Source organism: Bos taurus, chromosome 8 (assembly GCF_002263795.3).
Source record: "Bos taurus isolate L1 Dominette 01449 registration number 42190680 breed Hereford chromosome 8, ARS-UCD2.0, whole genome shotgun sequence".
In the NCBI taxonomy this organism is placed as follows: domain Eukaryota; kingdom Metazoa; phylum Chordata; class Mammalia; order Artiodactyla; family Bovidae; genus Bos; species Bos taurus.
Window position 1 is genome coordinate 90,315,931 of NC_037335.1, and position 17,001 is coordinate 90,332,931.

At 39.4% G+C, this 17,001-nt stretch overlaps 1 protein-coding gene across 1 annotated transcript in view; it reads left to right on the forward strand.

The window, feature by feature from the left end:
- Positions 1–17,001, forward strand: part of TMEFF1 (transmembrane protein with EGF like and two follistatin like domains 1) — a 96,595-nt gene that overhangs the window by 77,032 nt on the left and 2,562 nt on the right. Inside the window, exons 8-9 of the mRNA NM_001205476.2 lie at positions 4,829–4,952; positions 14,878–15,036. Of these exons, the coding sequence (NP_001192405.2) occupies positions 4,829–4,952; positions 14,878–15,036 (283 nt within the window). The remainder of the gene's footprint in view (positions 1–4,828; positions 4,953–14,877; positions 15,037–17,001) is intronic.

Sequence of the window (17,001 nt, forward strand, 5' to 3'; positions counted from 1 at the left end):
CTCTTGAGAGTCCCTTGGACAGCAAGGAGATCCAACAGGTCCATCCTAAATGAAATCAGTCCTGAATATTCATTGGAAGAACTGATGCTGAAGCTCCAATACTTTGGCCACCTGATGTGAAGAGCTGACTCATATGAAAAGACCCTGGGCAAGATTGAAGGCAGGAGGAGAACGGGACGACAGAAGATGAGATGGTTCGATGGCGTCACCAACTCAGTGGACATGAGTTTGAGCAAATTCTGAGAGTTGGTGATGGACAGGGAGGCCTGCCATGCTGCAGTCCATGGGGTCGCAAAGAGTGGGACATGACTGAGTGACTGAACTGGACTGAACCGATATTATGAGTTCCTTATCTCTGAACATGTTTAAGTAGAAACAGGATCATGGGGTTATAACTAAAGAAATTCCTTCATTAGATCAAATGACCTCCAAAGACCCTTACACATGAGTTTCTGGTTTCATTTACTTTCCAAAGCATCTTGACACTATTTTTCTTCTGTGTTTCTATTATCTGTTCCTACTGCTGAGCTCGAACTTTTCAGTGCCAGAGTTTGGATTGTGTAGTAACCTCTTAATTGGTCATCCTGTCTTTCTTTTGTCTTCCAATTAATTTTAACAGCTTTTTGAGATACAATTTACATACCATTAAGTTCACCTGTTTAAATAGTGTAATTCACTGGGTTTTTTTTTCTTTTAGTATATTTACAGGATTGTACTAGCATTACATGTACTAGTATCATAATCTAATCTTAGATCATTTTTATCACCCTCAAAATAAACCTCACACTGGTGTCACACTCTTCATTCTCCCCTAACCATCAGCTCTAGCCCTAGGTAACTACTCTCAGTTAACTTCTTATGTAAAATATGGCTTCGCTTGTGTTGCCCTCCAACTGGGTCCTCCTTGTCCATATGATTAAGAAAACGTTTCGCATCTGAGGTTTAAATTTTTCCATGCTCTGACTTCAGCTTATTTTTCCAACTTTGACTTAAACCCTTGCACAGTCTGAATGTATAGTTCTTGCTAGGTCCACTTACCTCTCGTTCTTGAGAGTGAGAACAGGTACCTTATACCTGTTTTTTGGTTTCCATCATTCAACTGTCTGAATCTGTCTATGCTTTGAGACCTAACTTGAGTGCTACCTTCTCTATGAGTCCTTCCCTGGGTTATTCTGCCTAAAATGAAGTTCTCCTTCGAACGTGAACTTTCATAGCACTTAGTATTATAAAGCCTTCTTTTGGTGTTTTATTGTATGCTATCGTGTGGGACCTCTTCTCTTGTGTTGTTCAGCTTTTTGTGTGTGTGTGTTGATGATAAACTTCTTGAGGGCAGGGACTGTGACCACTTTTCCCTTAACCCCTCTGTAGCTTAGCTGAGCATATGGATGTGCACAGAAATAGTATGTAAGTGTAATGGAATGAATAGTGTTGGCATTGAGCAGAATGCTGAATTTGGACTCTGTGACAGAGATTTCAAAGTCTTAATAGATATGTCCACTTTTTTTTTTAATTTTATTTTATTTTTAAACTTTACATAATTGTATTAGTTTTGTCCACTTTTATATGGCTTTGCTTTGTCTAGAGCTTGATACCACATTCTTTCATTAATCATTCAGTGAATGCTATTGGTGTACTCTTTATTCATTTCTCATAACCCATTCTTAATTTTCTTCCTGCTATCATGCATCTGAATTCTCTGATCACTTTCAGCTCTGCATTATTTTGCTGTTTTTAGGACTTTCTTATGGTAGGTTAGTACATTACCACAGCTTTTGGGGACCAGTGTGGTCTGTTTGTTATATACTTTATGCAACTTTATTTCTATAGGCTGGTACTTAACCTCAGTCTCTATAGTCCCATTATTATATACTTCATGGTATATCACAGCCTGAAAATATCATGTTTTGAGAAGTTGCAGGATGATAAGCACTGTGGGAGACAGTTGTATTCCTCAAGTCACTTCATGGCTTGATTGCAAAAGTCGAATACTACTCTTGGTTTGAAACCATAGCAAGAACATTACTATGGTCTAAGTGTCAGGAGTTATACAGAAATGGATAATACAGGCATCTAGATCCTCAGGGAGTTCATGGTCTCATGGTAGAGACCAATTTAAATACCTAAATAATTATGACAGTGTTTTGAGTATTGTAGCACAGAAGTGGGTGCTCAGGATTGTAGCAGCCCAGAGGAAGGCTTGATTTCTTTGTCACCACACGTAATTATGGTTTAGGAACTGGAAGAGCCCCTGTAAGCCCTTTGAGGACAGGATACATCTTAACTGCTTTTTTTATCCCAGCACCTAGCAGAGTCCCTGGCATATGGAGGGTGATGAATAAATGATAAATGAGTAAGCCACCTGTTCTGTGCTGTCTACCCTCGTGGCTACTAGCCACATGTGACTGTTGAGTATTTGGAATGTGACCAATTGGAATTGAGGTGTCCTGTAAGTGTGAAGTGCTCCCCAGATTTTGTAGACCTATTTAAGAAAAAGGAATATAAACTATCATAATTTATCTGAATATATGTTGAAATGCTATTTATTTGATATATTAGGTTAAATAAAATATATGATTAAAATTATCTTGTCTACTTTTAAAAAATATGAAATAAAATAAAAAATAAAATTTTTCTTTTTAAAAATAGAAAAAAATTTTGTTACTAGAAAATAAAAGATTATGTATATGTCTTATACATCTTTTTTAATTATCAACATTTTATTTGGTTTATTTTAAAAATTTATTTTATCCATCTATTTTTGGCTACGCTGGTTTTCATTGCTCCTCATGGGCTTTGTCTAGTTATGGTGGGCTGGCTTCTCACTGCAGTGGCTTCTCTTGTTTTGGAGCACTGGCTCTAGGGTGCGCAGGCGTCAGAGTTGTGGTCCGTGGGTCAGTTGCCCCACAGCACGTGGAATATTCCTGGACCAGGGATTGAACACATGCATTGGCAAGCGGATTCTTAACACTGGACCACCAGGGAAGTCCACTGTATTATACTACTGATAGACTTTTCTGATCTCATTCAGCTCTCTTAGAAGAAATTATTTGATTAAGGTTACACAAAATAGCAGAGATACCCTTAAAATTGAGATCTTCTGTGTTGGATTTCCCCTTAGTTTAATTCTCTTTTCTATGCATAAATTTGCACAAGGTAAATACATAAAATTTGAGGTAAAATGGCATGAATTTGGTCTTGTTAAGGTCTTATCTTTGAACTTAATAATCATTAAGATTAATAGTCAAAAAGATTCTCCTTTCATATGTAAAGTTTGATCTCCAGAAAAACCTGCATTTTCAGTTCTCAGTTTTTTCACACTTGGTACACCTATTCCCAGTTCTTCCTTGCTTTTTGATATCTATATATACACATAGTCTCTTATTTCATTCCTTCTTAATTTGTTTCTATTAATAATTCTTCAGATTATATTAACACTTTGTGTGTATTTGGGGGAGATAAGTCTTGGCTGGTGCATGATGTGTTACATAGAGAGCTGGTGGGTTTAGTGGCCTGTACATGCATTAATTATCTCACATAATACAGTTGTGAGATCTCAGGCTTCGAGAGGGTGGTATGCTCAAGGTCACATGAGATTATTATTGTGAGATTATTATTAGTAAGAATCTGTAATTCACAGAATAATACACAGAATCTGTAAGCTGGAATTTTATAAAATGGCAGGAGGCTTGGGAGTTTTTCCTACACATGGACAGACCTGTAAACATTGGGGAACTCTGGGTTCATAGAGCTGAGGACTAATATATTAGGTAAATGCCAGAAAAAAAGTAAAAAAAAAATTGATTCTAGGTTGTGTGAATATGTAGATAAGTATGCATATGTAAGTATATGGAGATGATGAAGGACAGGGAAGCCTGACATGCTGCAGTTCGTGGGGCCACAAAGAGTCTAACATGACTTAGCGACTAAACAACAAGTATACGGGGAAAAGAGACATGGGAATAGAGAATGAATTAATGAAACAATATCGTTGATTTTGAAGACTGGATCCCCATGCCTTCTTCTTTCCTGCCCTTTTCTATCTTTGCTTCCTGACTCTTCCCATTTTTGGTAGTGGAATTACTTACCACCCTTCTGTTTTCGTCAGTTCAACCCAATTCAGTTCAAGTCAGTATACCTAAGTCCAAACGCATATTCATTAATATGTTTACAATGGTTCTCTTTGGATAGAGAGATTTGGGGTGGTTTTAAATTTGTTTTTTATTTGTTCTCGGTATCATTTGAATTTTTTTTTTTTTTTACAGAAACATATACTAAGAAAAACAATTTAAAAAGAACAGAAAACTATTTTCACTTGGGAAAAAAATCAATATGCTTGATAGTTTTCATTCCAAAGTAAACCTTTCACCCTAAACTTTCAGAATCTCATACTTGTTCTCTGCCTTACCAGTGTCCTTTTGCCTCAATTTCATAGCCTCAAGGTGAATGGCTAGAGTAAGTCAATTCCCCAAAAGCCACTGCTACATACCCCATCTCTCTGTCACAGAGGTGAGATTTCTTCTGGAAGTAATGTTTATTTTTATAGCAAAGATGTTGAGTGTTTTTATTTTTTCTGATTGTTTTTAAATAGCAGTCACTCACAGTGGTCACATCTTGCAAATATTTTTAAATGCTTTGAATCTAAACAGTCTACCTGCTGTGTTTGTGGCATAATGAAACCTTGGTTCTTGTCCAGCTTCCTATCTGATAAATTTCCTTCCCAAATTACCCAGCAAGGGGTAAATTTATTTGTTGTCCTAGAACCTTTGAAAAGTCCATGTTTTTCAATTTGCTTTTCATTATTTATTGACCTGGTTTATGTTCTTTTAAGATGCTAGTGATCAAAGGGAAGATGTTTATATTGGAAACCACATGCCTTGCCCTGAAAACCTCAATGGTTACTGCATCCATGGAAAATGTGAATTCATTTATTCTACTCAGAAGGCTTCTTGTAGGTAAGTCAGAGTACCTCCAGATCAGAGGTCAGACCTTTTTTCCATCTTTGGTCACTGCTCTGTAGCAGGCAATGAAATGTGGACTAAAAATATCACTAAAAGGTAGTATTTATTTGCAGTTGAGTTAAAAAAAAATACATTAGCAGCATCATTTGGAAAAAGCTGGCAAGTAATACGCAAAAAAAAAAAAAAAAAAAACCCAGGTGTTTATTAGGGTTTTGAGATAGGCTTAACCTTTTTAATATTATGCTGTGTATTTTTTAATATAGAACTATACCATAGACCAACATTATTTTGATTTTTAGGCGGTCTGTCACAGAGTGAGTGTGTTAAGAACTGAGAATGTTCTTAAACTTTATGGTCAAGTTTCAAATAAAGGTTTTAATGTATTTCTCAAAATAAAGGGATGGGGATTAGAATCAGGTGTAATGTGAGGGATGGAGACAGAAAGGGTGTGAATCTTCAACTCTGTGATTCCAGAGGGGTTGTGTAAATAGAGCTGAGACAAAACTAGATCTCGAATTTCTTGATACTCACCTTCATGGTCTTAGTGCTTTTGCTATTCCTTGTCTGTACTGATAACACTTCTTGCTGCTGCTTCTGGGAACTTGTCTTCCACCTCTGGTTGGTCTAGTTGTCAAGGCAGTGTTTGCAAACACAGGGTGATTGGTCTTATTCTTCTCACTCCTGCCCCCTGCAGTTTGACTAGTGAATCTTTCTCTCAAGAAGTAAAAGAAAGCTTGTGAAATCAAGTCTTCTGGTTTCTCTGTTTCTTTAACTCCATTCCCCTGACTTCTCCCCAACCCTGCTCCCTCCCATTCTCCTCCTACTTAAAAAAATAAAACAAAACACTGTAAATTGTTTTAATGGTTATTAAGAGTTCTTTGTTAAGCTTTCAGCTTCCTTCTAATTGAATGGTTTCCTTGTCTTTGAAGAAGCTAACACCAGCCTTACCCCCCACCCTACCCCTTTGCTTGTACATTAAAAAAAAAAAAAATACAGCCATGCAAGGGAGAACAAAATAAAATCATACAGTGGATTCCTTACGCTTGTCTCATAGTGACATACATACTGCAATAGAAGTTCAGATCATGTTGACCTCTGAGCGTGGGGTGTCTTTTAAGATACCTAAAAGGGAGGGAAGGAGAGGTTGATGTCTAAGCCTCATGAACCTATTTGCAGGGCAGTGGAGATGCGGACATAGAGAACAGGCCTGTGGACACAGTGGGGGAGGTGAGGACGGGATGAATTGAGAGAGCAGCATGGCAACGCATATATTACCATATGTAAAACAGATAGCAAGTGGAAATTTGCTGGGTGACATGGGGAGCACAACCCAGTGCTCTGTGACAGCCTAGACGGGTGAGCTGGAAAGGGAGATGGGAGGAGGGGTGGAGGGGTAGAGGGGTTCAGGAAGCAGGGGACATACGTATACCTGTGGCTGATTCATGTTGATGTATGGCAGAGGCCAACACAATATTGTAAAGTAATTATCCTCCACTTAAAAAAAATGATAATGGTACTTATTTCCTAGTGTTGTTAATATATGCAAAATACTTATCACAATGCGTGTTATGCAATCTGTATTTAATAAATAGCAATGGATGTTGATATTGACAATATTGATATTACTAGGCTATTCGAACTGTTAGGTTAGGGACTCTGTTTTGCTAACCGTTGTCTCCCCAGTGCTTAGCATATGGCCCCTCCCAGTAGCTACTCAGTGAATATTTTTTGAATGACATGTGATGGTGGCCAACTCTTGGCGTCTTCTTCAGACCAGAGGTGTTTCTTAAATGCTAAAGAATCTCTTTTCTGCATATTGTAACTCCAAAAAGCAGTTGATCTTTGTCTTTTGTCTAAGCATCTACAGTGTCCACAAGAACCAGGCCTTGGCATCACATGGATTTCTCCTGGTAGGTGTATTTGTTTAGTAGCAGTAAACAGGCAGGGATGAACACCCTTTAGCCACAGTCCTGTTATTAGGTTAAAATCTTTTAACATTATATCACCATTAATTTGTTTCTTTATTGCTTTTGTTGTTGTTCAGTCACTACTCCGTGTCTGACTCTTTGCCTACTTTGTACCAAATCCTACATGGCCCTGGGGTCTCAAGTTCAAATATAACAGAGATCCAGCCTTCAGAAAAACTTAGTCTGGTGGCAGCAACTGACAAATAGTAATTTAAATGTAATATTATATGAAAAATGCTATCATACATAGATATACATGAGATGATTTGAGACTTCAAGAAAGCTCTTCAACCTTAAGTGGGAGGAGGGGCAGGTCTTATGGGGACATTTGTGCCATACCAGGAGATTGTCCTTAATTAATTAATTAATCTGGCCACACTGCATGGCTTGTGAGATCTTAGTTCCCCAACCAGAGATGGAACCCAAGCCCATACAGAAAGCAGAGTCCTAACCACTGGACCTCCAGGGAATTCCCATGTCCTTTATTTTAAAGACAGAAACCATTTAAGGATTTAAATAAGAAAGATACGGGCAGATCTGAAAGCCATCTGGGTAGCTAGGTGAAAAATGGATTAGAAGACTGAAGGTTAGGAGCCTGTCTGTTAGTGAGGAGTGAGAGCCTGAACCAAATAAAGACTTACAGAGGGACTGAGATGAGGACATGAGTTGTAGAGAGAAAACAGGTGGTGACTCCAGAGGTTTTGGTGGCTGGTTGGGTATGAGGATGGGAATGTGGGAGTTGGTGGAGGGTCATGGGAGGAAAGAGTCAAGAGAGTCTCCTGGGTTTCTAGCTGATGCAAAATTGAGGAGGGAAAGGAAATAGAGGGAGGAGAATGGAGGTTTGGGGGGACATGATGCACTGAGCTTAATAATGCTTGATCTCAAGTGTCTGTGGGGCATCCACTTATCTAGTAGGCTCCTGGGTATCTGTGGTTTTGGAACTCATGAGACAGGTGCACATTGAAGATGTGTCTGAGAATCATTCCATCTTTAGCATTGTTGTTCAGTCGCTTAGTTGTGTCTGACTCTTTGCGACCCCGTGGACTGCAGCACGCCAGGCTTCGCTGTCCTTCACCATCTCCCAGAGCTTGCTGAAACTCTCGTGTCCATTGAGTTGGTGATGCCATCTAACCATCTCATCCTCTGTCATCCCCTTCTCCTCCTGGCTTCAATCCTCCCCAGCATCAGGGTCTTTTCTAGTGAGTCAGCTCTTCTCATCAGGTGGCCAAAATATTAGAGCGTCAGCTTCACCATCAGTCCCTCCAATGAATATTCAGGATTGATTTCCTTTAGGACTGACTGGTTTGATCTCCTTGCAGTCCAAGGGAATCTCAAGAGTCTTCTCCAACACCACAGTTCAGAAGCATCAATTCTTTGGCACTCAACCTTCTTTATGGTCCAACTCTCATTCGTACATGACTACTGGAAGAAACCATAACTTGGACTATATGGGCCTTTGTTGGCAGAGGTCTTTAGCATATCCCATCTAATTCCTACAGCAGTCCTTCCACCCACAGGGCCTCCAGGTGATTAATCTCTCACCTTTTCAGTGCATATCCTCATTGCCTCCTTACTCAGCTTAATTCCGTGGTCAATCCTTGTAGTCCCTCCCTTGCTTCATCATGCACTCACTTGACAAAACTATCATCCTGGTTCGTTCCAGCTTCCCGCCTGCTGCATACCTACACCCACCAGGCTTTAACTGGTCTTATGCACCTTTATACTCAGCGGGCCCTGCATGCTGCCGGCAGTCACTCTATAACTGCGGTCCTTCATCCTCCTCTCCTAGATAAAATGACTGCTTTTACCATCCACCCTCTCTTCAGACTGTCAACACCTCCTCTCATCCTCACTCTCAGGTAATGATCTTGTTTCAGAGTTCAATGAGAAAACTGAAGGAGTATGACGAAAGCATTCACAGGCTTTTTACTATCACTGCCAGCAGTGTTCCCCATTTTTCTTCTTACCATATATTGTTTTGTTCATATATTTTTATACATTTATAAGCTACTTTTTATTTCTTTTATCTTGAAAGGTATTTCTCATTGTCACTTCTATCAGCTACGATCCCATTTCTGTCCTTTCCTTTGTAGAAGAACTGGAAATATTTGTCTGTAGTCTGTCTCCAGTTTCTCACTTCCTATCTCATGAATTCACCCCAATGAGCTTTTGCTCCCCAGCACTTCACTGAGACTGTTCTTGTTGCTAAATTCATCAGTCAGTTTCTCAGTCTCAAATGGCTTTTGAATGATCAGTGGCGTCCAACCTCCTGCATGATAGACATTCTTCGCTTGGTTAAGGGATTACGCTCTCCTTCCTCCTTTCTCCTTCCTCACTGGCTGCTTTTCTTTCAGCCTTCTTGCCTGGGTCCTCTTTTGCTTCCTGGTCTCTCAGTGTTGGCATGCTGCCAGGGCCCAGCCCTGGTTCTCTTCCTTAGTGACTCCATCCAGCATCAGGGCTTTACATGATGTACGCTGATGACCCCCAGGCCACTCTCTCAACCTGGGACTCTCCCTCTCTGCCCCTTTTCACATGAGCATCTGACACCTTAAGCTCAATAGAACCTAAGCTAATCTCTGGATCTGCCCTCCCTCTCCTAAACCTGTTCTACCTCTAACTTCTCCATCTCGGTTGATGCTGACTCCATCTTTTCTTTGGTTTACACAAAACACCTCTGATATGACTTTGACTTGTCTCTCTGTCATACTCCACGTTTAGTCATTTCAGGTGTCCTGTTAGCTCCGTTTCAGAATATATCCAGCATCTGATGACTTCTCATCGTCACTACTACTCCTAGTCCAGGCACCATTTTTCCCCTCTGGCATTATGCATTAGCCTTCCTGATTGTATCCTAAATAGTCCATATTCAACACAGCAGCCAGAGTGAGACTTTAAAATAAAAGTCAGCTCTTGGCTTTCCTTTGCTAATGCCCTTCCAGCGGCTCCTTCACCTCCCGAGTGAGGAGCCCTTCGCCAGGTGGGCCCCTTCACCTCTCTGTGTTGGTCCTCTCCTTCCCTTTGGCCGGCCCATTCCAGCCACACTTGCTTGGACACACCGTGCACTCATGCACCCACCTCAGGGCCTTTGCACTGATTCTTTTTTTGCCTGTTATGCTCTCCTCACACTTGTCCACACAGCAAACTCCCCGACCCCCTTCACATCTTTACTCACATGTCTCTTCCTGAAGCTTGCCTTGACCATCTTCCTTAAAGTTGCAGGGCTCCCTTCCTGGCCTATACCCGGCACTCATGATACCCCTTAATTCTTTCTCTTTGTTCTCTTTTAATTCTACCTTCTAACATAACCGTTTAATTTGCTTATTGTGTTTATTGACCCTCCCTCCCCTACTGGAGGATAAACAAGCCAGGGATCTTTGTTCCCTGATGTATCCCACATGCCCACCTCAGTACTTGGCACATGTCGGGTGCTCAGTAAGTAGGTTGAATATTCGAGTGAATGAGTCAGCCCATGAGGCTGTGGGCATGATGAGATTACCATGGAGGGTGTGGACATGAAAGAACAGGCAAGAGAGAACCAGATCCCTGGATCTGCCTTTAATCAGCAACAGAGGAAGTAGTGCTAACCTGGAATTTAATACTCCAGGTATTGGAGAGTATAATCCAATAGTCAGGTGCAGGAATGATGTCCAGGGGGACCTGCATGAGTGAAACATGGTCTGTACATTCTTTCTGATACTCTGACCGTTAATTTTTGAATTAAGCTTAATTGTCAACTGCGTATCTAGGACATTGTTATAGCTCCCTGTGGAACTATTTTTATTTCACTGAGCTTTGACTTTCGGCTGTTAGCCTGCCATGAAATATATTCTTTGAGAAAATCCTATGAGACTTCATTATATTGTTGAATTTATTATAGCTGTATTGTTGAGGATGATGCTCTCTGGATGAGAAAGTACCCTTTCTGGGGCTGGGGGACCAGGCTGTGTCGCTTGTGGGGATCTTAGTTTCCCGACCAGGGGTTGAACTCATGCCAGTGAAAGCCCTGAGTCTTAACTACTGGATTGCAAGGAAATTCCCGGAAAGTACCCTCTTTATATGAGGACTTATGAGATCAAGTTCCCTTAAATTTAATAAAAATAGCAACTGATTTGTTTTTTAAAAACAAATAGTCGGTTTGCAGTATTAGTTTCAAGTATACAGCATAGTGATTCAGTATTTTTATAGATTATACTCCATTAAAAGTTGTTACAAAATAATGGCTATAATTCTCTGTGCTGTACAGTATACTTGTGGCGTATCTATTTTATATATAGTAGTTTGGCTCTCTTAATCCTGTACCCCTGTCTTGCTCTTCTTCCCTTCTGCCTCCCCACTGGTAATAACTATTTGTTTCCTACATTTGTGAGTTTGTTTCTTTTTTGCTATATGCATTCTTTGTTTTAATTTTTAGATTTCACAAAATAACTGGTATTATCAGTATTTGTCTGACATTTCGCTAAGCGTAGTATTCTCTAGGTCTATCTATGTTGGTGCAGATGGCAGAATTCCATTATTTTTATGGCTGAGGAATAGTCCATTGTGTGTATGTGCGTTTATCCATTTGTCTGTTATGGACACTTGGGTTTCTTTAGTATCTCGGCTATTGTAAATAATGCTGCCCTGAACATTGGGATGTATGTATCTTTTCAAGTTCGTGTTTTTGTTTTTTCTGAATATATGCCTATGAGTGGAATTTCTGGGTCATTAGGTAGATCTGTTTTCAGTTTTTTGAGGAATCTTACTGGTTTCTGTAGTGACTGCACGAGTTTACATTCCAACAATAGTAGTATGTACAAGGGTTCCCTTTTGTCCACATTCTTGCCAACATTTGTGATTTGTGGACTTTTTGATGATAACCATTCTGACAGCTCTGAGATGATATCTTAGTAAAATGTTGAGCATCTTTTCATTTAGCCATCTCTGTATGTCTTCTTTGAAAAAAGTCTATTTAGGTCTTCTGCCTATTTTTTGATTGGGTGGTTTTTATGATAGTTATATGAGCTGTTTATATATTTTGGATATTGACTGCTTATCGGTAATATCATTTGCAAATATTTTCTTCCATTCAGTAGGTTGTCTTTTTGTTTTGTCTATGGTTTCCTTTGCTGTGCAAAAGATTTTAAGTTTAATTAGATCCCATTTGTTTAGTTCTGCTTTTATTTTTTTGCCTTGGGAGACAAATTAAAAAAATATTGCTATTATTTATGTCAAAGCGTGTTCTACCTGTGTTCTCTTCTAGGTGTTTTGTGATTTTCAAGTCTTACATTTAGTTTTGATCTATTTTAAGTTTATTTTTCTGTATGGCGTGAAGAAATACTCTAGTCTCATTCTGTTACATGTATTTGTCCAGATACTGTTATTCTTTTGAACAACTGGCTTGATTTCCTTTTGTGGAGATTGTATTTTATATCCGTGATTTTATCTCTTTCCCTGTTCCCCCTCACCTCTCAGCTCCTGTCCCACTTCTTTCCTTTATCCAGTGGTTTTTAGTATATTCATGGAGTTGTGCCGTCACTGCAGTCAGTTTACATTTCATCACCCTGAGGAAACTATGCCCTTTACCCCCAAATCTCCCCATCCTCCTGGGCCTTAGCCAGCCACCAATACTCTTTGTCTCTGTAGATTTATCTATTCTGGACATTTCATTTCAATAGATTGTATTCATGCAGTGTGTGGTCTGTGTCTGTCTGTCGTTGACTTAGCATACTGTTACACAATTTATTCATGTTGTGATGTGTATCAATATTTTGTTCCTTTTTGTGGCTGAACAGTATTTCATTCGATGGGTAATACCACATTTTTTAATCCACTTACCAGTTGAAAAATAATTAGATTGTTTCCACTTTTGGCTATTACGGATCATGCTCCCTTGAATAATTGCTTGCAAGTTTTTGTGTGGACATGTTTTCATTTCCACTGGGTAAATGCCTAGGAGTTGCTGGGCCAAATGCTAACTCTGTATTTAACTTTTTGAGGAACTGCCAGAATGTTTTTAAAAGTGGCTGCATCATTTTTATGTTCCCTGCAGAATCCTTGCCAACACTTGTCATTTTCTGGCTTTTTGATTCCTAGTGGGTATGCTAGACATCTTATTGTGGTTTTGATTTGCATTTCCATGACGACTAATGATATTAGTGCTTATTTGTCATTTATCTATCTTTTTTGGAGAAATGTCTGTTCAGATCTTTTGTCTATTTTGTACCTTTTCCCTCTTTTTGTTAATGAGTTTTAATAGTTTTTTATATACTTTAGATACAAATCTCTTGTCAGATTCATACTTTGCAGAAATTTTCTCCTGTGGCTTATCTTTTCAGTTTCTTTCTTGATAGTGTCCTTAGGTACAAAAGATTTAGTTTTGATTTAGCCTAGTTTAACTTTGTTATTGTTTGTGCTTTTGATGGTGTATGAAGAAATCATACCTCATCTAAGGTCATGAATATTTACTTTCTTCTCCCCGCCAAGAGTTTTATAGTTTTAGTTCTTGCATTTAGATCTGTGATCCATTTGAATTAATTTTTGTGTATGCTATGAGGAAGAGGTCCAACTCTTATTCTTTTGTATGTGGATGTCCAGTTGTCCCAGCACCATTTGTTGAAAAGACTGTTCTGCATCAAATTATCTTAGCTCCCTTTCCAGATATCAGTTGACCATAGATGTAATGGTGTATTTCTGTGCTCTCAGTTATGCTTGTGATCTGTGTATCTGCCAAACTGCCATTTTTGTCTGCTAGGAAGCTTAGAACCAGTATGGAACCTCTGGCCCGTGTCTGGGGCCCCCAAGGGTAGGATGTGTGGACTCAGGTTCCTCGGGCTTCCTGTTGCTGTGCTTTCGGGTTTCTTTCTTGCTATGCGTATGTGTGTGTTAGTTGCTCAGTCGTGTCGGACTGTTTGCGGTCCTATGAACTGTAGCCCACCAGGTTCTTCTGTCCATGGGATTCTCCAGGCAAGAATACTGGAGTGGGTTGCTGTTTCCTTCTCCAGGGGATCTTCCCACCCCAGGGATTGAACACGGGTCTCCTGCATAGCAGGCGGATTCTTTTTTTTTTCTTTTCCACTCTCTGAGCCACCAGGAAAGCCCCTTGCTCTGTGTGTTTTTATTAAAAATTATTTTTCTGTAATGAAATGTGGGACATTAATAAATATTCTGTCCTTAGACTTCTAATGTTTTATTAATCAGTTTTAACTGAAGGCTGGCGAATTTACACATTTCACTTCTGTCCTTCTGTCAACTAAAAAATGTGAGTTTTCTATTAAGTATTTTAAATGTTTCTCCCTGTCAAATTATCATCAGCTGATGTTGTTGCCTTTTTATTTACTCTTAATTGGAATTCAGATAATTTCTCAGATTTGTACCTACTTGACTGCTTAGCTCTGTTTCTGTCCTTAACAACTTATTTTCATCTCTTCCCCTTGTTCTTTAAATGATTATATTATGTACACTGAGAAGCGTCTTGAATATAATTTGGTGTTACGTTCAGAGAACTGTAAATGTCTATAAAACTATTTATTCAGTAATCCCACTTGAAGTATCTAGCGTAAGGGATAACGCTAAATATAGAATGCACAGTCATCATAATATCCACCACACCTAACTCATAATTCTGAAAAATGGAAAATAGCCGATATGTCTAAAAGCAAGGAATAGGAATTGCTGTATTTTAGCCACTGAATGGGATATTGTGAATCCATTTTTAAATGGCAGTAACAAAGACTGCTTAGCAGCTTTTAAATTAAAGTGATATGATGATGAGTGCAAGAAGCACTTTGTAAACTAGTCGTATCCAAAAGAGTGTAAGGAAATACAGTAATGGCAGTGTTTTTTCAGATGGTGGGAGAGTGCCTGATTTGCTGTTTCTGTTTATCATTCTTTTGTACGTTTTCATTTTAAAACCTGGAATTACTGAAATTTATAAATCTCACAGGAGTCCTTTTTTTCTTTTTCCCCCTTTTCAGATGTGAATCTGGTTACACTGGACAGCACTGTGAAAAGACAGACTTTAGTATTCTCTATGTAGTGCCAAGTAGGCAAAAGCTCACTCATGTTCTTATAGCAGCAATTATTGGAGCTGTACAGATTGCCATAATAGTAGCAATTGTCATGTGCATAACCAGGTAGGTAATGGCCTACAAAATACCAACTTTCAATTAGAGGTGGGTGGCTATTAAAGAATCCTGAAGCACTCAAAATAATGGGGACTTGACATCTACCAGTCTATTAGGAAGAAATCCTAGAATTAATTCTCTTAAGGTTTCCATGTAGGTCTGACCTCTCCCCATCGTGCTGCTTTAGAATTTGGTCAAGAACTCATTCCCAGGGTTACAGGCAGATCTAGGCTCAGGCAGAGAAAGCCTGAGGGTACTCAGTGGCATAAAGGAATTTTGAGATCTTAGAACTGTGTGTCCGCTTTAAGCATCACCTTCAGGGACAGTGATGGTAGCAGGATGGTCTGCACATGCGTTGAAGAGCCAGGCAGGAACTTTCTAAGTCCTGCAGGATTGACTGGGTCTTGTGCCCTAAGAATATACTTTATCTATAGTAAATACAAGAAGGGAAGAAATCAGAGGTTAAAGAAAACTGCTTTTTAAATATGTTGTCTTAGCATTACTTCATTTTCTAGAATACAGTTATAAGTAGTAAACTTTAAAATACTCTATCATAACTAAAACCATTGGGAGTTTATCATAACTGAACCCCAAAGTAAAGGACATAATTGGAGTGCAGTTGGCCTAAAAAGAGGTGTTTTCCAGGCTGAGTGGAAATATGTAAGTCAGACTGAACTGGACCTTGGAGAACTCAAAAGAAAATTAAGTTTTCATCTTGTTCATCTTTATGCTTCTGAGTCTAAGGTCTTTTCTTCTTGCTTACCTCTTCCTACCTCCTTTCAGTTTGGTTTAGACTCCCATAAACATTATCTCTATACATTTCTGCCTTATTCTGGGCTGAGGGTTGGGCTATATCAAGTGTAGATATTGGCAGGCCATAATGGATTTATGGCTCTTCTGTCTGAAGTCTGGGGAGAAGCCAGACCCTCTGTGGTCTCAGCCATCTGGAGCTAAAATGATAAATCTAGCAATGATGAAAAACTCTTCTCTGAATAACATATTTTTCATAAAATACAAGTGCTGAAAGCCAGTGGACTTTATTCTATAGAACAGATGATCTGCCCTTAGGCAAGACTACTGAATATGAAATTGGGCAGTAGATTAAAGTAGGGACATAATGTTATAAAAAATAATGACAGCAGAAAGAGAACATAGAAAAAATAAACCCACCATGTAACAGCAGGGCTGCCTGTGGCTGTTTAACATGGGCTCAGAGGTGAAGCAGTTTGCCTGTGGTCCTCCAGCTAGTAAGTGAAAGGGTCTGGATTTGGATTCGGTGCTGCCTGATTGCTAAACCATTCCTCTTGCTATGGAACCACCAAAAAGAGGGGGGTCCATGTTAAGTCATCTTGGGAAATACGTTTGCTAAGTATGATCCTCCTGTGGGAGTGCGATTCAGACTTGATTTTATAGCAGTTCAGGGTTTTGCAACAGGGGAGGGACTTGGTGTGAATCATTTTCCCAGGGCATTAGTTCTGTGTGTCATCTGAAAAATTTATTGGAGAGAAAATGTGAGGTTTTGGAAGACCATTTAGGACGTTATTAGAGTAAAGCAGAAGTGGAATAACAGATGATTTGGAAGGTGAATGAAAGAAATAAGGTAATAAGGTAAAGGTAAGGAAAGATTTTGAGGCCCAGTGATTTTTAGTTCCTTAAAGATCTTAAAGATCAAAGGACGTTAGAGTCAGCAAGAAGTTACTTTGTATTCAACCCCTTCATTCTAGAGAAGTGAGGAAACTGGTGCCCTAGGTTGGGAAAACTTCACCCAAGAGCAGAGAGATAGTTAAGCCCTTTTGTTAATCCTATCCAGCCTTTTGTCTAGCTCTTTGCCTCAATTCTCACTGTGCCATAATCCTCAGCTACTAAATTACAATTACCTTGCAGGTAGTTTTTAAATTAGTGGTGGTTGTGGTTTAGTCGCTGAGTCGTGTCTGTTTGCGACCCCATGGACTGTAGCCTGCCAGGCTCCTCTGT